At 35.2% G+C, this 22,162-nt stretch overlaps 1 protein-coding gene across 1 annotated transcript in view; it reads left to right on the forward strand.

Annotated features, from left to right (window-relative positions):
- The first annotated feature begins 8,433 nt into the window (after positions 1–8,433).
- The window catches only part of LOC109112291 (potassium voltage-gated channel subfamily KQT member 4-like), a 37,110-nt gene continuing 23,381 nt past the window's right edge, over positions 8,434–22,162 (forward strand). Inside the window, exon 1 of the mRNA XM_042777023.1 lies at positions 8,434–10,513. Within this exon, the coding sequence (XP_042632957.1) occupies positions 10,212–10,513 (302 nt within the window). The 5' untranslated portion in view covers positions 8,434–10,211. The remainder of the gene's footprint in view (positions 10,514–22,162) is intronic.

A 22,162-nucleotide genomic window follows, 5' to 3' on the forward strand; every position in this document is an offset into this window, starting at 1 on the left:
TCCTCTTCGTGTGAATGTGTGTGAATGTGTAATTGACGTGCTCTCCTCGCGTGTCTTTCTGGACCAGTTTTAAAGAGACTTCCTTTGCCCCTTGAAACTGAACTGCTCCACTGTTACCTACTTGTAAAAACACCTTAATTAAATAAAAACCCTTTTATATTAACATTTTTAATACCAGTTGTAACTTCTTTCTTTTGAGTACCCTCTTGTTTTGTTTTAGTTTTTTTCTTCATGTTGTAATTGTTGGTCATGTTGTTGTTTTGCATGTAGTTGTGACTGCCAGCATGATATGCAATACTCTAGGTACAAAAATTTTTTTTGTTCTTTTTTTTGTAAACAGACCTTGGTTTGTGAGAAAATAAAAACTCTCAAAAAGGTTGTTAGTCGTGTGTGGGTTTTATTTTTTTTTTTGTTTATAAATGTATCACAGCTTTGTCAGTAGGCTAAGTAAAGTCTAAGTACCGTGCTTCCTGGTGGTATGAGACTAAGGTTTAAACTCCTATTGTCATGTCCTAGTATCCGTTTTACCTAACTAACAAATAAAGACTGTTTAGAAATGTTTTCATTAGGCGATTAACATGGAGTACATTTATTTTTAACACGGGGCATTCGAGATCTGACGTCAGAGTTGAACGTTCTTGTTCTGAACTCGTGCTGATAGACAACGGCGCTCTTAAATTCACCACACGGTGGCGCCATTTCAACCTGACTAGTGCTCATCACTGCGGGCACATTTGTGATCAGTAGAACTCCAGACTCATTTCCGGGAATCGAATCTTTAAAACCGTTCTTTTCAAAGAACCAGTTCTAAATACAGATTAAACCGTAAGGCTGTGTTATTAATAAAGGTTTTAACTGTAATTTGTGTCTCAGTCTGTTATTTGCTGACGTGATTTAAAAATAAGTAACTTAATTATACATTCCACTGACATCAGACGATACATCTTTCTAGTGCGTTTAACTGTAACAGTTCTGCTAATCGGATTTTCGGAAGTTCCTTTTCATATTATTTTTATTTCTCATTCTAATGTTTCAAGTCATTGCGTTCATTTGATCGACAAATTCCGCTACAAGTTCACCTTCGCAATCTTGGTCATATTTCAAATTAGCATATCATTATAAAGCAGCAAAACATAATTTATGAGGAACATAAGTAATTACCTCCCGGGGTCCCGAATCTTTCGTTTACTGTTCACGTGACAGGCGCAATGAACGAATCGTTCATGAACATGAAGCATCGTCGATCGTCCACAAATCGGACATCGCTACAGGGCAGGCCGTGGGTCTGAAAATGGTGAGAGTGCGTGCACTTGTAACAGCATATCGTGCCAAAATAACAAACTTTTAATCTCTGTTTTTTTTTTTTTTTTTTTTTTATATGGGAAAAAATAAAAGATTGAATCACGGGTTTGTCAACGAGCGCTAAGCTTTGGGAAGTCAGGCTGCATTCCTTATCCGGCCTAAATCTTGAAAGGAAGGCTTGATTAGAAGAGAAGTGAGAAAGGAGTGGAAAGAGTCGGAAGTGCAGTTAAAGTATTGGCTAGAAACTCATCTTATTTATTTATTTTTTAAATAATACCCCCCAAAAATTAGGGCAGCTCCAGGTTGTGTAATTCTTAAATTTATTTTCTTTTATTTCTATTTATTTTGTACAACACCAAAAAAAAAAAACCTTTTTGAAAGCCTTCATCGGGTACAAATAAGCCTACTCTTCCTGTAAGTGGTGTGAGGCCAGGATTTCTCTGGTGGACATGCCTAATCGTCTTATGCGGTGAACAATTACTGCATTAATGAGTGAGGATTGGTTCTTAATATTTGAATTATGGGGCCTGACGAATATCTGTACCTAATCCTGGCATGACTTGGATTTATTAACTCTGTTTGTCTTGGCTGTTGAGTTTCTTCAGGTGAAGGAATCATCCAAAAGATTAGCTGAAACTGGTCATGAGAGATTTGTTAATTTAATACCACCACCAAAATCATGGACAATAAATCATCTGATGTAAGACATGGCAATGAGTATTATGCAGTTGTTGTTGTTTTTTTATTGTAGCCTGTCATCTTATGCCAGCCTATTGTCATCGAGAAAGCACTTCTAGCTGTTTGCTTGGCACAGCGGTTGTGTTGAGAATTTAGACACCTCATCATATCAAAGGGGAAACCCAGCGGATCAGGCTTCAGCTCTGGACATGGTTCTGAATTCCATTACATGACCCTCAGTTACTGATCTCACATACTGATTTATTACTGCTCGGCCTACCTTAAAGGTATAAAAGGTCTTTATTCAACTCATTTTAAGTTCACTTTATTTGTACAACAGCTTTACAACAACAACAACAAAAAGTGCACTGGAATTTAAAAAACCATATTTACATTTATTCATTTAGCAGATGCTTTTATCCAAAAAGACTTTTAAAGACAAAAAGACAATTAAGGAATAGAACAAGCAATTCATCATAAGGAGGCGAATAAACACAGGAAGTCCCCGCAATACAAAGTTTCAGAAATTGTTCAGATTAGTACATTCCAGATGGGGGTGGGAAGATCATTCCACCAGACATATTTAAATGTGTACATATACAAAAGTTATTAGAGCAGATGTAACCCATCCCTAGTATTTAATATTACTTTTTTGTTGATTTTATAAAGTATAACTCTTAAATGACTGATTCTATACAAAAATGTTATAAACTTTTTGTCTAAATAAGTTGTTTTAGCTTCTACATGTGAATTTAGGCTTTAAAACATAATTTGCAGTAAAAAAAATAAAAAAAATAAAAAAGGATATTAATTTTGAGATTTGCTAAAAAATTATATTTAATAGATGTTAAATTATTAGTGTTTTTAAAAATTAACTTTAAAAGTGAACATTAAATGATTGCAAAGATAATCTTAATGTAAAAACGGGGGATATGAATATCTAATATCAACCATATACTGATAAATAACAAACAAAAAATCTTGAATTTTAGTGGATAACCGGTATAATATTATAATTTAGTATAATTGTAGTGGATAACCAGTATAACATTTGTGCATTTATTTTCAGTAAACTAAAGTAAATAACAGTTGGATTAAACAGTTGGACTCTGAACCGGAATCTTAGTGCTGTATTATATTGTGGATAATCCTTTATTTTCCTTGTGCTCCGTTCAGTTTTGAGATCTGTAAATGACTGGCCCATTTGTTTTGAGACAAAGCTTTAGGATCTTGGCTCATTACGATTTGCACCAGTGTCTGCACAAGTAATCTCAGAGAGAGTCTGGAGCTACAGAACCCTTGTTCAGACTCTTGTGGACATGTCCGAGTCCTAAGCTGTTCAGGTGGGGCTTTAGTCCCGCAGTTTCCATGGTGAAGGTTTACGGGACCTTGTTTTTTAATAGCCATAGTGTCTGGGGGATTAAGGTTGGAACTGATTGGCACAAAGTGACAAAGGAGGGCAAGAACTGGAGAACAAACTCTTCCTCTTGTGACGTTCTGTACTGCATATGCGATCAATGTTTTAAACATAAGGTGGATGACATTTGGTTCCTCCAAGCATTATTTTTAATGTTAATATTGTTAAACCCAGCACTTCTTCTCAATTGTTGTTCAGTCATTGTACAAGTAAAGATGTGCTCTTTTAGTAGGTTAAGGGTGAGAAAAAGGCCCTCACAGCCCTCTTTCAAAAGGTCTCTTTCATTCAAGGTACTGGAAACACATCACCCAGTCCTGCTCAGCAGAAGATACAACCGTGCTACTGTTCCTATACTCTGTAATATGATAATATGCTATTCCGAATTCAGCCATTGTTGACATTTCCTCTTCCTCTTCCTCTGGAGAGACTATGTTTGTTTTGTGCTTGTCTGACCCACAGAGTATAATTTGATGTATAAATAATTCTGTGAAAAAGAGTTGTCTAGTCACAGTCTGGATGATCTCAAGTTCCACATACTTAGTACTGCAAAGGTTTCATGTCTTTCATTTCATTATTTTGTATCTTCCTTTCTCTTGTCATTAGCATTCTGTAATATGATAATATGCTATTCCGAATTCAGCCATTCTGTAATATGATAATATGCTATTCCGAATTCAGCCATTGTTGACATTTCCTCTTCCTCTTCCTCTTCTATTGATTTATTCTTTTTTCCTGTCTTGTTATTGGTTGCTTTTCATCAGTCTTGTTTAGTCTTTGGTTGTGGTAGATGTGTCTATAGAGCTTGTTTCCCATGTGCTTGTAAAAATTCTCATGTCTTGTCTTTGGTCTAGTGTTGCTTTAAAATAGCTCAGTTCTTTTTTGAGTTGAATTTGTTTGGGGCTGTTCATGGTTCATGTTATGTTTTTTTTTTATTATTTCATTATTAATGGTTTTGAACTGGTCTTGAATTTTTATTTTTGGATTCCTGTTTCATTGCAAAGCAATTAATAAAGTGCATTGGGGTTCACTAGTGGTTGGAGAAATTAGGCTTTTAAACAACTTCTAATCAATATAAGCAATTGCTTCACAAAGTGGTTTCGAAGCTCTCAAATTCCATGAGCACATCTGTTGGTTAAAGATGCAATTGGTTTGAAATTTGGACAAAAACAAAGATTGTACATTTCTCATGAGAAAACAATGATTTTACAAAGAGCAGATTTCACATTAAGTCTTGTGATGTCATTCGAACGGGAAAAATGCTAATAGTAAAGTGTTTAAAAATGCGATACAAACTTATATGACTGCACTCACCTTACCTAACATCTACAAGACCAGGTGTAGAACATCTGTTGTTTTTGGTGACTGTAAAAAAAAGGAAGTATTGATGAAGTCAATGAAAAAATAAACAATTTAATGAGACAAACAATATTTTTGGTCTGGGAAAAATTGCTGAGTAGTGGTGTTCTACAGAGGACAGCGGAAGTGAGGGCCTGAGGTCTTACCAGTCCTGCTGATGTGTGTGTATTTTTAAATTCTCCTAATGTCCCTCTGTGGGACGTTCAGTTTTGGATAACACAGTGCTTTCTAGGATGTGAGTGAATGCGTCCTGTGACTGTGTGTATTTATGTGTAAAGAGCTCTAAGTTTTCCCATATGTCATCCTCACATTTGTTGTCTATTTGCACTCATGTACCAATGTAAGGCAAAAGGGTGTTTATGTTTTTCAGTAGATTTGGCCCTCAAAAAAATGCATTTCTCCTCTGTGTCCACTGACCTGGCCCAGCTGCCATCTGTCATCACAATTCCAGGATAGAGGTTTGGGACTTGTATCAGTCTGTTTTCGTGTTAATTGCTGGGGTCAGGAGGTGAATCTGTGTATGAGTAGGTGGACCCTGAATGAGTGATTCTTGCATAGAAACGTTTGAAGATAATTAGGGGTGTACCGATCCATCAATATGGATCGATACATCGATCAAATGGCTAACGATATACGATGTATCAAAGCCACGCGTAAAATTTCGATACTTGTAGTATAAATAGGCAACTTATTTTGGCACTGTCCACATTTCTAATCTGCCTGTGCACTACCGTCAGCGCGTGCATTCTCGTTCAAACTCACTCGATATAAGGACTGTCTGAAGGCACAAGGTGAGCATAAATGCCGCCGTGAGAAGATGACATTAGAAGTTTTCAGCGCGCAGTGCCACGCGCACACAGACAGCCGCATCAGACAGCGCGAGAATACTGAATTGAGTTTTCTTACGCTTTTTTGTGCTTGGATGAACAAATACAGACAAAATTACATCAAAATGCACGTCCTGACAATATCCTAGTAAACACAGTCGGTTATGTAAACAGCTGAGAAAGAAACCGTATGAGTATTATTGAACCTGTGCTTTCTTGAAAGGTCTTGAAAGTGAAAGCAGACTAACAATAAACAGCTGTCAAAGAAAGAAAGAAAAAACAATCTCTCACTTCTCTTGACTGAACAACTTTTGGAAATTTAATAAGAATTAATCTATATTTAATTTATACAGTTAATACATATCAGATTAATTTAACATATAATTATAAAATCAAATTAAAAAACATAAAAGCACTGTTTATTTAATTTTTGTCTTTGTATTAATCACCTTCTATTTAATTTAATTCTTTCTATAAAATATACATACCACTAATCCCTGCAATTCTTTTATCTGTAGAAAAGATTCTTAGCATTGAGCCCATTGTAACAGCCAAATAAAGGTCTCAAATAAAAATACATTTTAACAGTTTATTTTTGTAATATTTGACATGTATTTTTCTACAACTGGAGTACCTTGTTTTTGTTGTTTCCTAATGAGAATTTACACTATTTAACACATTGACTTCCTTAACACATTTAACACATTGACTTTCTTGACTATTGTCATGTCATAAGATTACTGATCTCATGTGTGACTTTTTTTTTTTTCTTTATTATTTTTGAAAACAAAAATGTAGGCCTATTTTTGTTGTGAATGTCCCATTTGAGGTACAGGATGTGGAAATTTCAGATAAATGTTCATGCTATATATTTTGATTGCATTTGTGAGTTGATGTGTGATTTTGAAGATTTTGAGATAATTGTGAAAAATGTAGATGGTTCTTTAAAATAGGTGCATACTATCATAATATCGATAATTTGTTCAGTATACTCCCGAATCAAATCATATCGAAATTGTATCATAATCTGCAAATATCATATCGCTGAGTATGAGAATCTATATCATATGGTATAATGATGAACCATCCAATTTACACCACTAAAGATAATCCTATGAGGTTGCTATGGGTCACCTACACTTACATAAGAACTAAACAGATTAGAATTTTTTAGAAAATATATGTGATTAATTAAAACAAGCTTGACATGCCACATGCAGTTGTCCTTATTGGTTTCTTCAAGAACCTAATGCATATTCAAAGAAAACCAAATAGAAACTCCATGTTTTATGCTAACCCATATGACATGAAAATAATTAACCAACAAGGGCCTTAAAATGATCAAGGATGAACATATCTACACTTATTGTTTATATATATATATAGGTATATATGTGTGTATGTGTGTGAGTATAATTATGTTTACATTTATGCATTATTACATTTTAATTGCTATTATTATTTATTTACTTGTTATGTAAAGTCTTCAGGATATAATTATGTTTACATTTATGCATTTAGCAAATTACATTGCATTCAAGGTGTACATATTATCAGTTCATGCATTCCATGGTAATGGAAGCCATGACTTTGGTGTTGTTAGTGCTTTGTTCTACTGTTTGAGCTGCAGGAATTCTATATGAATGAGTGTGTCCAGACTAGCTTCATCTGATTTCAAAATTTCATCTGATGTGGAGAGTAACACCTAACATTTTTAGAAATGTCTGAGCTTTAAGTATCACTGTAAACGTTTACACTTTTTAAACTTTTATGCTTCTTTCCTGACTAAATGGATGGATGCATTTTAAATTTAAACAAATGAATAATGTTTCGTTTTTTCATCCTCGCTCTTTTACTCAAATTTCATTAAAAAGCTTTAAAAATAAGTGATTAATGAATGTGCATTGAAATGTCACTTAGTTTAAAAAAAAAAAAAAACACACACACAAAACAAGGGGATTACTGTGAAAGAATGTTGCAAAGTTGCACAAGAGTGCATGCAGGGCTTAAGAGGCAAAGGACTAATGCATTCCACGGTTGCTCTAAAGCAGTGCATATAGCAGCACTGAAGCCATTAGGACGGTCTGCATAAAATCACATAAACTAAATGCAAGGTATTGATTATTGATGTCCCTCTTCTCTGCTCTATCATCAACCATTAGCACCACATAACTTAGACATTCATTCTCAACTTTTATAAGCATAGTTTAATGCGATATAAGAGAGTGATTATCACTATTCTTATTTTTCTATTGTCATTATGGTTGGATGACACTTGCAGACAATATTGGCATTTATTGAGGCACGTGTCCAGAGCTTAGAATACTGTACAGCACATCCCCAGCACCTGTTCAAGAGGGTTAATCTTGGCCTTGACATCAACAAGATGGCCTTTTGATTGATTCTCTCAATATGACTGAGTACATACACGGAAGTACATTGATCCAGCATGTAGTTGGATAAACGTTTGATGTTTGCACAGTGTGTGATGATTATAGCTACTACAACTTTAAGGGGGGATTTATGTTTTTATTTTCTATTTTTTAATTTTTTTTTCATAGTTTTTAATGTAGTGCTGCAATTTGTCATTTGGTGTCACAGTAATTTAAAGGCAAATTATTATTTTATAACAGGGCAGTCATGGCCTAATGGTTAAAGAGTTGGACTTGTAACACAAAGGTCGTGGAATTTAGTCTTGGCACCAGCATGTATTGTAGGTGGGGGGAGTGAATGTACAGTACTCTCTTCCACTCTCAATACCATTACTGGGGAGAGACATCACTGCTGTGTGTGTGCACTTGGATGGGTTTAATGCAGAGCACAAATTAAGAGTATGGGACACCATACATGACCACTCATGAACATCACCTATAAATCTGTACGAAAAAGTGGTTATTAATTTATAATTTTATTTATTTAGTATGTTAACTGTATTCTTTAGTTAGTTGTATTCCAGCTATGACTAACTTTTTGGTAGGGTAAATTAAAATGTATGAAAAATGGTATGAATTTTTAAGACCCTAACTTTTTGTTATACTTCTTTTGGAAGGTTCAAGTTTTACTAGAGAAGCCAGGCTAACAGCAAACTCCCAAACTGCCACGGTACGCACGCTGTGTTTTGAAAGCATCTCTGTTTTGACTATTGACTCACTGAGGAAACGTTTGCACAAGGGTCTTGCGTATTATTGTTGCTGAAACATGGCTCTCTGAGTCTGAACCAAATCCCGGCGTAACATCTACTTTGTGCCGAACATCTCAATAGAAAGCTCGGAAAAGATGTGACTTGGTAAACATAAACCGTTCATCTAAATTTTGGTGGCGTTGCCAGCTATCCCTCCCTCTCCTCGCGTCTATCCTGCTCTCACTTTCATCAACATCGCGCTGCGCACAGCACGTGCCGGTTACGCACTCTCTCCGTCCACACCGCTGAGCCTCTCGGACTCTACAATATGTCACGGACTTTTGGGACAGTCTTGAAATGACTGAACCTCGGGCACGGCTTTGAATTCATCTCTTACGGACCGGCTCTGCTCCTCCCCAAAGAACCGGAGTGAGTGTCGCGCGCCGGAGGGGGAAAACCGGGCATGTGGTTTACTTCTAAACATTTCTGCTGTGTGATTAGACAGTATTTGCCAGGAAACCTCGAGTTATGGGATGCGTTGGGCTTTTTTGTGACGCTGGATGTATTCCAAAACTTCTGAGTTATTAATTCGCACGTTAGTGTCTCACCATGAAGTGCTCATCGTCCAGTTACGATTTAAGATGAAAACTGAGCTGAAATATTCATATCTATGTAGAGCCAGGGCTTTAACGGACGTGTCTTTGTGATTATAGTGACCTTAAATGAACAGTAATAACATGTGGACGCGATCTGTGAGGCTTTTCAACTGTTTCACCCGAGTAAGCCACGTTTATTCACTTAGGTTGTTAGAATGAGCATTTTGTCTTTTAAAGGGATTAAATGTTTAATTAGTAATTGAGTTAAATGTCCTAATACGTTATTTTATTATTGTTATTTGCTGATTAAAACAATTAATTTTTGTTTGGAAGTGATTTGATAGAGTAAGTTTTACTGTATATTAGAGATCATTTTTAAATCAGTATTCACACGTTTCTAATTAATCAGTTATCGGCTGATTAACATCGAATCCACCAATAAATTCTAGTAGTTCTCTAAAATTAGCATTAATTTTTATGGTTATTTGCATAAATTATTCAACTTTGTATGTAACAGATATTCATTCTTAAGTGAAGTGTCAATATATTTTGTTTGTCAAGATTAGATTTGAATTTACATTTTATTAGTGATCTTTGCAACTAAACTGGTTAAGGACATGTATTATTATTAATAATAATAATACAAAATCACAGTATGAATTATTATTAATAATGCGTCAATATTAGTTATATTATTAATAATACTGTTGTGTTTTTATTGTAGCCTAGTTGATAATTATTTTGCTATCATTGTGTTAAAAATCAGAACTTATCAAAAACAAACAGTTGTGCACATCAGCTGTAGGACACTTAAACAAATACAAATAATTGTTATCGGTCATTAGGAAAAAATAAACAATATCGGTCAATCTCTGCTGTATATGGTGCACTAGTTTGTGTGTCTAAACGCAAAAATGTTAGGTAGCCCTTCAAATAACGGAGGCATTAGGATGCTGGCCCCCCCTGCATCCAATGATGACAGGCGGGTTGAGTTTGTGGCTCTCACGGCTGTTGACACTGAAAGAAGCGAGCCGTCGACCCCGGAGCGCGGACACCCATCTCACCGCACCGGCTTGCTGGGCACACCGCTGCCAGTGCCACCGGGCCCGAGGGCGACCCCTTCTGCGTCCAGCAAAAGCTACAGAAAGTTACAGAACTGTCTGTACAATGTGCTCGAGAGACCAAGAGGATGGGCATTTATCTATCATGCCTTCATGTAAGTTACCCACAATTTTGAAATTAATGTTTTTTTTTCTGTTTTGCATTCCGTTTTTGTTTTACAAAGTCTTAAGCTAAGCAAGAAGCATGTTGATAAATTACCTCAGAGAAACAGTTAATGACTGCAATGTAATTTGCTCACACAAATGGCCCCCCTGCCATGCGCTCACCTGGAGTCAGTGACAGTCTCTAATTCTGAACAAGCTGAGTTGAGATATTTTCCTATTAGGTGACCCTTCCAATATTATTTCAGCATCAGCCAAGATTGATTTCATCTCTCACAATTGGATTAAATTCCCATGCTGCATTCTTTCAACAAATCAAGTTTGCTTGATGGGAGAGAGCCGTTTGACATTTACAGATGCGTTGTATATGGCAATAACTTGGTTGAAACCGTAAAATGCCTTGGGATGCTCTAATACAGCACATTATTAAATGTTTTATTCATTGTTGCTTGTTGTGTTGCCAACTAAAAGGGCTGAGTATTTAGTAAAAGATGTAGAGCAAGTGCTCCACCATGCTAACTTTGACATTTGTTTATTCAAAGTTAGTTATTAGCCCACTTCTCTTTGGTTGAGAGCCCTGAATGGTCCCTATTCTATAATCAACTATATCATTGTATTTGACTGGTCAGAAGTTGTTCCCTGAAGGCAGACATGTCAGAGGTCATTTATGGATGTCTGTGACAATTACTGTAGTTTTAGCCCTGTGCAAAGGAGGCAGGTGTATGATGTCTTTTAAATTATTGTTGAACAGTGGGTATTTTTGATTATATTGACATTCCGATGCATTTCTTTCTTGTAATGTGGTTTCTTTTTAAGAAGGCACTTTATGGCAGCTACAAAATGCAATTTTAACCTCTCAATGAGTGGTTAAAAACCCATAGTGAGCCATTAAACTGGAATCATCGTCTCCATTCCCTTACAGTTTGAGAGCAGAAGGGAGCTTATCAGAGTCTCTCATACCTCCACCTGTCATTCATCTCCCTCACTCTAAAGCACAACACGTAATGAATTGAATTGAAGCCCAATCTAATTGAAAATTCCAAAATAACTTGTAATCGCACAGCTTCAGGGTTAACAATTCAAGTTTGATTTAAATATATATATATTGATTATTTTAACAAATATGTGGTGCAAATTAGATTATTTGTCTTTTTTGCAATTTAAAGTCAACATGATTTGCTGATCTTTTTTCACTTTTACTACTGTAACATGATGTATTTCCAAGTGAAACAGGATATTCAATGCAGGGTGGGAGTCGGGATTGATTTTATCCACCGTGATTAGAACGTGGAAAGTGGGCGTTGGATATCAGAATGGAGCCAGACAGAATGTGATTTTCCTAAAACAAGACCAGGGCCTGGGATTAAAAAAAATAAAAATAAAAATTGTGAGAAATTCGAAAGATTATTCCGAGGTGCAGTTCTTGAAATGTTCTCAAATATTTTCTTCAGAACATCTTTTTTAAGAATAAATTAAATAAATTATTAAATCTTTTTTTTTTCTTAAGAATATTTTTTTTTTGATGTTGTCAGATTGTATATTATCCTACTCATGAGGCTGACTTGTCTAATACAATAAAAGCAAAAATTAACATTGCCAGAAGGTCACTAAAGTTCCCATACTAAATCTAGGCTCAGCTGCTGTTTCTGTAAGTTTTACATGAAGTACATTTAGACCAATTATCATAGCCTTTAAATGTGTAGAGTCACTTTTGGTCAACCTGCTAAAAGACCTTTCCTTTGTCCATGAAGAGAAGGTGTCTGTTCTGGTGTGTTTCACCCCAGTGTAATTTAAACAAGTATAGCGGTCTCTAAGCCACTGCCACTATTTGTTTACACCATCTATGTTGAGCACTCTCTCCCTCTTCCTCTCTCTCTTTTTACTCTTTCTCTCTCTCACCCACACAATCACACTTACTTAATCCACAAAGAGCCCATATATATATAAGGTCATTTTAATATATAATGTAAAGACCAAATTGGACATTTTTACCAGTTCATGATCTTTATCAGAAATCATGGGATTAATTATAATTATTTTATTAAACTGGGTTTATATGTTAAACAGTTCTCTAAATAGTAGGTATTTACTTTGTATAAGGTGTCAACCTAAAAATGTAGATGAGCATTCTTATAATAATACAATAGCTCTCTGTCCAATGAATGAAATACAGTGAGGAGTTATTAACAGTACCTGACGTGTCAAGGTTATGACTCTCAAGTTTCAGACACCCAGTGTCTAATTCTCTGTTTCTGTTAGTGCCTGGGCATGTGGCATTTGGATGATATAAATTCTGTCAATGTACTGTATGGCATTAGTTTCTGAGTTTACTCTTATATGGCATCCAAGAACAACTATCACATGGGCAACAATGTGACTCAATGTCCGAGTGATTATTTACTGTCTATACATTCCTATGACAAATTCAAGTTAATTGCTAGTACCCTTACAAAAAATAAGTTTATTCAAGTGTGCTATCAGTATACTTCTTTTAAACTAAAAATAGGAAAGTATGCTTTTAGTTTACTTTTTATGTACTTCTCAGAAATGGGCTTTATGTACTTCTCAGAAATATACTTAAAATGACATTTAAGGATACTTGACTTACACTTACAAAAATTATAAATATATTTGAACTATACTTGTGCTCCTAGAATCCGTGTTTTCATTATTATATGGTAGAGGGCGCTAGTACACATCTTCTGTACAGAATTTCCAAGAAAACACAAGTGACGAAGAAAAAGAAATAACAGATAATAACTCATGTAATCTAACACAATCATCTGATATGAAACAGCATCAAAACTGTAACGTTATGGAATAAAATGTCGACCGATGAAGAGGTAATAATTATAGTCAAGCTTTGGGGTGATCAACTTCATCTACATTTCGATTATCATTCTGAATCCAATTCATAGTCATTTTTTTCAGCTTTTTGTTCAAAATGTTATTTCTTTATTTTTTATGAAACTTACCCACATTAAAGTGTTTAAAAAAAGAATGCATGAAGCAAGAATAAAATGTTTTTGTTTACAAGCAGATACCCTTTTCATTCTTTGGATGTTTTGTATGTTCAGATATTCATATAACAAAATATATACAAATTAAAACCTAAATAGGGACATAGTAGTATACTTAAAATAAGATGTAAAGTTCACTTAAAGAAAACTTATGAGTATACTTACATTATAAAACTACAAAACTAGTAGTTTTCTAAGACTATACTTCAAAGTGTACAAAGTATTTAATTAGTAAACTCTCAGTATAACTGTAAGTTCACTTTTAGTATAATTGCAGCACAAACTACAAACATAGAGGTAAACTAGTTGTGTACTTAATGTTTGCTACTGTTATACTTAAAGTATACTTAAAAGTATACTTTTATATACTAGAAAGTGGGCCAATTTAGTCCCAAGAAGTATTGAAACAGTACACTTACAAGTATACTGCTAGAACGCTGATATTTGTATACTTGCTACATAAAGTATACTTAAAATATACTTGAACTTTACTTAAGTATACTTAATAAAATAAACTTGAAGTATACTACTTTTTGGTAAGGGTAGTAGTACTTCAGCCAATGTGAACATTAACTGTAGATTAGAACCATACTGCATGGCTCAGGGAAGTACACTGATCATTAAATGGAGACTGTGATTATGCAAGGGGTATAATGTCTTGATCGCTAATTTAGCTCTGCCTTGTGAGGCTGCTGGAGGCGATGTGTTTCTCTCATGGTACCTTGTTTTTGGCACAACTGTTGTGAAGAGCTGCTTAAACAGGGTTTCTCATTCTGATCTCACGCTTGACACTTTTTTTTTTTCTCTCTGAAACCTATCAGTAAGATGGTTTTCTCACAGATTTTAAACATACCGTATAAATTAAATGCTAGGGTATGATAAAAAATTTTGTCCAAATTTGAGTTGGTCAAAATTTGGACTCAACAGGATTGAAAGCACATATTACATCTGTGAAAATGCATTTTTGGTGAAAATGGAGCCTTTACACACAAATCAGACCGAAAGGACACCTACTGCAGTTCCTGACACAAATTCCTTCAGTTGTGACTGAGCCATTGCTAGGACAAGTTTCAGAGTGTTGACATGACGTTTGTTAGAGATGGGGGTCACAGGTGAACATATGTAATGTACATAAGCAGATGCCTAGAATGCAGCTGGAGTTTTAGTAGGCCGAAGCTGACCTTTGGTTGCATCCATTTTCCATGGCACCGCATATAGAAAATCACATGCTGTTCAACAGGCCCTGAGCAAACACAAGGGCTTTCAGAGTTTTCAAAGGTTCTTGGACTGTAAATGTGGGCAACAGTGCCAGGAGTTGTTAGACTCCAACTGAAGAGATGAACAGCAGTGATTACAGTGGAAAACATCTTCATCCCTTGAACAGCCCTCGTCACGCTTCAAGCCCACCCTACAAATTAAACAATAATTAAGCTATCATTTTGTTAAATGACTTCCCTATTTATGAATGACTTTGTCTTGATTTTTTTTTTTTTTTTTTTTTTGGATTAATGGAAACAGCTTTGCAGCTTAATATAATAAAAATGCAATGGTATTAACTGTTTTAGCACAAAAGAATTGGACGTCACCAAAAGAGAAGGAAAATATGGAGGTGTGAGAACGAGAGGGAAAAGTGAACAGGCCTGCATTTTTTATCTCCTTTAGGATTCAGTATGTTTTGCAGTTTTCCCCATTCTTTAACTTTAAGTAGTCAGCCAGAAATAACAGCTTGTCCAGAACTGGTGCTGCTCGGTCCCTCAAAGTGCTGTACACTTGAGTTTGAGTAAATAAATATATAATAAAAATTGCGCTCCCTCGGCACAAACATGTAGCCTTGCGTGGTGGAATTGCATGTGTAAGAAATGCTTTTGTGCTCGTAGTGCTGTTACGCTGTTCAATAATGCATTTTTGTGCTTTTAAAGAAATTATGCAGCGATCATAAATCCAACAGGGATATGACCCCTCCTCTGAAGGTCACTGATTTTTCTTCTGTGGTGGCTGTGACCTTGTAAAGTTTAGCTACTGACCAGAGGGGCCACCAAGATTTTTAGGATACGCAGCATTAAGGATGCCAGATTTGCAGCAAAAAGATTTGTAGGCCACAGACAAACCACAGATAGTTTGTTCTGTCCACCTCTGGATGACAAGGCAATTTAATACACATGCTTTAGTAGGCTTTTAAACATAATGATGGCAGACACTTTTCCAGTAAGCCGGGCGGTTATGATAAAGTGTGTTGAGTGATACCTTGAATTGTATTTCCAGCTTTGAGTTGCCTTGATATTGAGTTTTTCAGTATTTTTGTTTGTTTTGTAATTTTGTTTCGAATTATGTAGCTTTTTCTTTTGTTTTTTGTTTTGGTTTGATTTATTTATTTTATTTTGTTTTTCTTTAGATGTTTTTCTCTTTTCTCTTTTTTTTCTATTTCTATTTTCTTTTGTTTTTGGTTTTATTTAGTTTGTTTTTTTGCTTGTTTAGTTTTTGAAAATAAGACATCAGCCTTTAGCTACTAACCCTATTCACTTCTTCATGAATTCAAAATTGACCTGCCATACCCAACTTTGATAATTTTCTTTAAACAGTTTTCTATATATTATTTTAAAAATTTTCTCACCATTTCTCATCAGATAAATACCAATCATATTTCAGACTTTTATAACATGGGCTTATGAGATTATACATATAAATTCTCATTATATATGAAGGATTGATATGGATGCAACTTTCAGTTCCTTTACACAAATCAGGAAATGAATGAAAATTTGCCCAAGACTGATTTTGTCCAGAATGGAAGCTAGTTAAGCTACTCGAATGAAAGCAGGTGTTGCATAAGGTCCCATATTTTATATTGAAAATCATGTGGTGATCCATCACAGTACCAAATATGTTTATTGAATATAACTTTCTGCTCAGCATATTCATTTATCCTGCTCATGACTGCAGTGTTGCTTGTTTCTCTTTAGCCTGTTTTATTGGTTAGCGTCAATGGAGTGTGTAAATTCTGCCCCATTAAAAACACCCAATATTTATTTAGCTATCACTCTTCATTCCATAATATGCTTCAGCAGTGTATTATCTCTTTTTCTCACACCACCTTTAATTTCCGCTCAAGCTACAGCACTCCCCCTCATGCCCATACTACTCCATTGCAGTGGCTATCCACTCATTTGACCAGTGGTAATAAGGTGAATTAGGTGGAAGAAGAGGAAATGCCTTTTGAGTCTATCTGCTAAGTGCTAGTTGAGGGCACATTTAGGATTGATTGTTAAGTACTTGTGAGTGGACTATGGCCTCAGGTCTTTGACTTCACTTAATAGGATAGTCCAGTCCTTTCAGGATGAAACACAGACGTGCATCTGTATTGTTTTGAATCAATTTTGCTAGTTTTGCATTGTTTTGTACAATTTGTTCAAAAATTTTCGAAAGGTGTTTCCTAATGCCTTATTTGTTTGTTCGCTTGTTTTGGTATTATTTGTTTGATATTTTTTGTTGGTGAAACTTTTTTTTTTCGTTTAATTGTTTTGGTTACATTCAGTATGTTTTTTATTGTTTATTGTTGTCATGTTTCATCTAGTTCAATTGTTTGTTTTGGTTTCTTTCTGTTTTGTTTCATTTTTTTCATATTTCATCTAGTTTATTGTTATTTTTTTTTTGGGTTTGTTTTTAATAAGTTGGATTTTTTTAGTCATGTTTTGTTTTGTTTAATTGTTTTTTAAGTTTGGTTTGGTTTTATGTTTTTTAAAAACATCTTTAAGACTGTCACAAGGTGGAGCCCTGTTTTATGGTGGTGCTGTTTTTTTTTTTCCTCAGTCAAGGACCGAAGTCTGTTGCTCAGCAGATTAGCAGTTAAATGAGGTGTGTGTAGGGAATGCTCTCTTTATCTGCATTAGTTCACGTTGTTTAATAAGGCTTTGAGTGACTTCATTATGTCTCATCCTCACAGGAACTACTTCAAGAGGCAATGGAAGGTTACTGGTCATATGAATGATGTTCTTATTTCTCTTTATTTTTTCCAAGAAGATGAAGGGGAAAAAAACTATAATTAAGCAAACAGAAGAGGTGATTATGCAAGAATCACTCTCACAGTCTTTAGATGTTTGGGTGGTGGGTCACTGTAGTCCAATATACATTCAGAAAATATGAGAGAAAGCCATTTCCAGTCAAGACCAAACATGCATTGAGAGTTTTGTTCTGATTTTTTTGCCCTGGCCTCCTTAAATGAATGTTGCATCCCTAGATTTCACACAGTCACTCATCACATCTATGGCAGTGCCTGCTGACACTAAACTGATGTCTAATTCAATACCCTGTCACATTCTGTACATGGCCAAGCGTCCAGCTGGCACTACTTTACAGCTTTACTCAGGTTTCTGATAAATTTATACCATGGGAAGGTTATTCAGTGCCAATGTTAAGTATGTGTGGAGAGAGACGTTTTTTTTATTTTGTGTATCCATGCTATGGCAGCTGCCAACATACCCTCCTTTTCTAAAGGTGAATGCCTTACTCCAGTCTTTAGTGTCAAACAAACTTTTTTTTTTTTACTCTGGGCACTCTGCTCATGTCCATACAATCAAGTTATTATTCACTGATTATTTTCTCCACTGCACTTCTCAAATCTCATTTAAGTTTATACCGATTCAAATATATGACATCATGCTGGCAAGCAACCGTCATTGGTTCTCATGTATCTCGTAACTAATTGTGATACAACAAATTTTTAATATGTGCATTTTAAAATTATATAAAAGATTCAAATAGAGTTAAATCATTGCAAGAGATTGTTGTAAAAGGTAGTGTGGTGGTTCGTCCTTGTGACATAGCGCTGGAGAAGAAGTCCTGATGCGGTGTATTCATTTCTCCTTTCGGGGCAAAAATGTTTCCCACGGGACGGCCTGTCTCTCCCAGGATGAGGCACAGCGGTTTTACGTTTCCAGGATAATGACAAACAGGAGCTTGGACTGTTCTCCAGCTGAAAGTCTAGTGTTCGCACTGTAATTTACAAATGCTGACTCAGGGTTAAGATTGTGTGTATTCTGCGCTTTGTTAGTATTATTTTTTTCCAATGAATCACAGTGATTCAGTAATTCGGTATCCATCTGAATCTATGCGTCACAACACACCCTCCCACATTAGACGGCGACCTACGTTTGAAAGCAGCGAGAGAGACAGGAAGACCAAAGGCCCAAAAGTGCATAACGGTCATAGCGTGTAACGTGATCCACACCAGTGTCGATACCCCCTTAATCTGCTGTAATCTCTGTTTATGTAATGTTATTTTTGTCAGGCTAGACTCAGAGTCAATTCTGGTGCAAGCTTTGACCGAAGCTTATTTTAAGTGGACGTAACAATCTTACTGCACTCAGGTGGTTTTTACAACCCCAGACATCAAAGATCATCACCAGAGATTTAGGCATGATAGGGATGCTTCAAATGCTTTGGCCTTTAGAACACTGTCTTTTGTAAGTAGCCGAGAGACGTTTCTAGCCCTTGATCCTGCTTTTGTAAACACCTTAACAGTGAATGTCAGTTGTTTTATGTTGTCATTGTTGAGGGGTTTATGTTGTGGTCCTGAATTTATTTGGGGTTAAAATAAGGTTAGCCACTCCTCGTTTGCACTGGCACCATGAATTATTCATGTTATTGTTTGCCATCCAAACTAAAAGTTAATAATGGTAATTTTAAACTAAGAGGGTTCATGACAGGGGTTAAAGGTTTTCTATGTGTATTATAAATGGTTAAAACAACATTAACTTATGTTTATCGAGTGCACACAGTTTAACCTTTCATCTGTATAGGTGCATGTTTGAGTACTGGTTTGCATGTGAACATGTGAACCATAACCACTTGCCACCAAATGCTTTGAAAACACTTTGAACCTCTGTGACATCATGCCCCAATTGTGGAGAATTGTTGGTGGAGAAAACATACATGTATAATTAGACTTTTGACATGATAGTTATTGAGATATTGGCCAAGTGTAGACTTCTACATGATTCTTAATTAATTGCTAGATTCTGTGGTGTTGTTAAATCATGGGCTCTTATGCTGTGTATTTCATTTGCATAGAATGGTTAGAAGCCGGTCGGCAGCTGATGTCTTGTGTAAGTCCTCTTAAATGTTGTTAAGGCCCTTTAATTTATAATGGCAGATTCTATAAACATGTCGGGAAACCTCACCATAGCAACAGGGCTAAAACAAATTCATAATATAGAGAGGTATTTATAAGGACTAGCATCCTGACGACTCTCAGAAAGGGGTTTGGTGTTTGTGTATCTGTTGTGAATGAACATATTAGTGAACTAATAACCGCAAACATTGTTGCTAGTACAACATCCATTAAAAAAATACTAAAAATGCTATTAGTGAAAAAATCTGTGAGGCTTTTATTAAATTTCTGAATACAGAGATTCAGTCTGCCCCCATTCATCTTCTACTTTTTGGTCATATTGACTATTTTTGCACTTTTGCAGTTATAGACTGACATTAGTCAACACTTTTCATCTCTCAAGTAAATTACAAAATAATATTAGAGATTAACATTTTTTGCTAATATGAGAGTATTGGACTGTGTATGTATATATTGCTTTATTCACAAGTGTTTGTAGACTAATTTATCTACTATAAAGAAATTTAGTAATTGCAAATCTTAATGAATAATAGTGTTTTTTTTTTCTGTCATCACAGATTTTAGCTTTAATTTCTATGAAATAATAGTTTTTATTTTAGAATATTGTTCATGTGTTTTCTCTGAGTTGTTAGTTATGTATACAGGTCTACTGAGTGTGTACTTGGATACATAACAAGGATGTAATGTTTTTACAAGCTATTTATTAGGCCTGACAGATCCAAGTAGGTGTGTGTACAGTATGCGTGTGTGTTTATCTGTGTGTGTGTGATACTGTGCATGTTTTTCTTTGTGAAACCACAAAAGCTTCCTAGCATCTGCTGGCCTGGATGGTCTTTTCTTGGCTCTGTTTCCTGCAAGATGTCATATGATGAATGAGAAGAATTCACAGATGATCTTGGTGTTTCTTGCTATGTCTCTCTTATTGTATTATTATAGTAGTTCTACTATAATAAGACAGTCAAAATAAATAGATCATTCAGAGCAGCATTATCTGCATTCAGCCTCACTTTTTTCAATAACTTTGCTTCCTCGTAATATATCTATGTATATAAACAATATATAAATGGTATTTTTATAAATAGGATCAATACACTACCTTTTAAAAGATATGTACGATTTTGTAAAATGTTTTTGAAAAAAGTCTCATATGCTCACCAAGGCTGCTTAGGTTAGGCGGGGGAATGTTATGTATCTAACATGTGTTTGCTGTGTAAAGTAACTCTATCAGAAATTCCAGGTAGTGATGAGACAGCAGTGGTGGAGTCTCTGTACTGTGTTTTGTGTCAGTTTCAGCAGTGTTGACAAGGTGCTGCACCCTTGATTACACTCTCGCATGCCACAGCAGTTGTTTAGATGAACCAGAAGGTCCATGTTTGAAGTCTTGGTCAAAGATGGTGGCCCGCTGATCTTGTAAATTGTACTTTGAATGATAAGCGTAATGGTGAGATAGCATTTGGCATGCTCTATGATCGTCTCTTCTTTGCTGCCAGATGCTCCCATCACTTGCCTGTAAATAAAGCTGTCTTCAAAAGAACGTTCCCACCCAAGGGTCAGAGGGACGGTTCTGTGGAATCTCAGCTGTACAGAGACACTGACACCCCATGATCAGGCTTGTGCAACTTTGATTGCCTAAATCTGTTTATATAATTCAGGGTGCACTTATTTCTAGGAATGGTTTTAGATTGTTTTTTGTTTGTTTTGTAACAACAGTGTTATGGAAATTTTAAGATACTGCATAAATGTGTATGTATGTGTGTGTTTACATATTTATAATACACACAAAAAATGTATACACTCACTTGAGGTAGATACATTGTTTTTTTTGACAAGGAAGACATGCACATAAACTACTATGGCAATACATTTACCAAATAAATTTATATATGTGCATCCAAAGAGTATTGTTCTACTATACTGAACATTTAAGCTTCTAAAATATTCAGGGTGTGATGTTACATCAAAAAACACCTTTGATCTTTATCTCTAATTCTATATGCTTTATGTTGTTGTGTCTTTTTTAAGACACAGACAAACAGTCAAGAGTCACCAATGCTCACCAAGGCTGCATTTGTTTTTCAAATTGTGAAATATTTTTTTTTCATGTAAATGCATTGGTTTTCAATTTGAATATATTTTAAAATGTAATTTATTCCTGTGATGCAAAGCTGAATCTCAAGCATCATTACTCCAGTCTTCAGTGTCACACAATCCTTCAGAAATTATTCTAGTATGCTGTGTGGTGCTCAAGGTTTTTTTTTATTTTTTATGTATGTTAAAAACAGTCGTGCTACCTTGCTATTTGTGTAAACCATGATAACTTTTTCAAGATTCTCTGATAAATAGAAAGTTCATAAAAACAGCATTTATTTGAAATAGAAATTATTTGTAACATTATAAATGTCATTATAAATCATTATAAAAATCTCTACTGTCACTTTTGATCAATTTAATGCATTCTTGATGACTATTCATTTCTCTTTTAGAAAATAAAATCT

This window comes from Cyprinus carpio, chromosome A19 (assembly GCF_018340385.1).
Source record: "Cyprinus carpio isolate SPL01 chromosome A19, ASM1834038v1, whole genome shotgun sequence".
NCBI classification, from domain to species: Eukaryota; Metazoa; Chordata; class Actinopteri; order Cypriniformes; family Cyprinidae; genus Cyprinus; species Cyprinus carpio.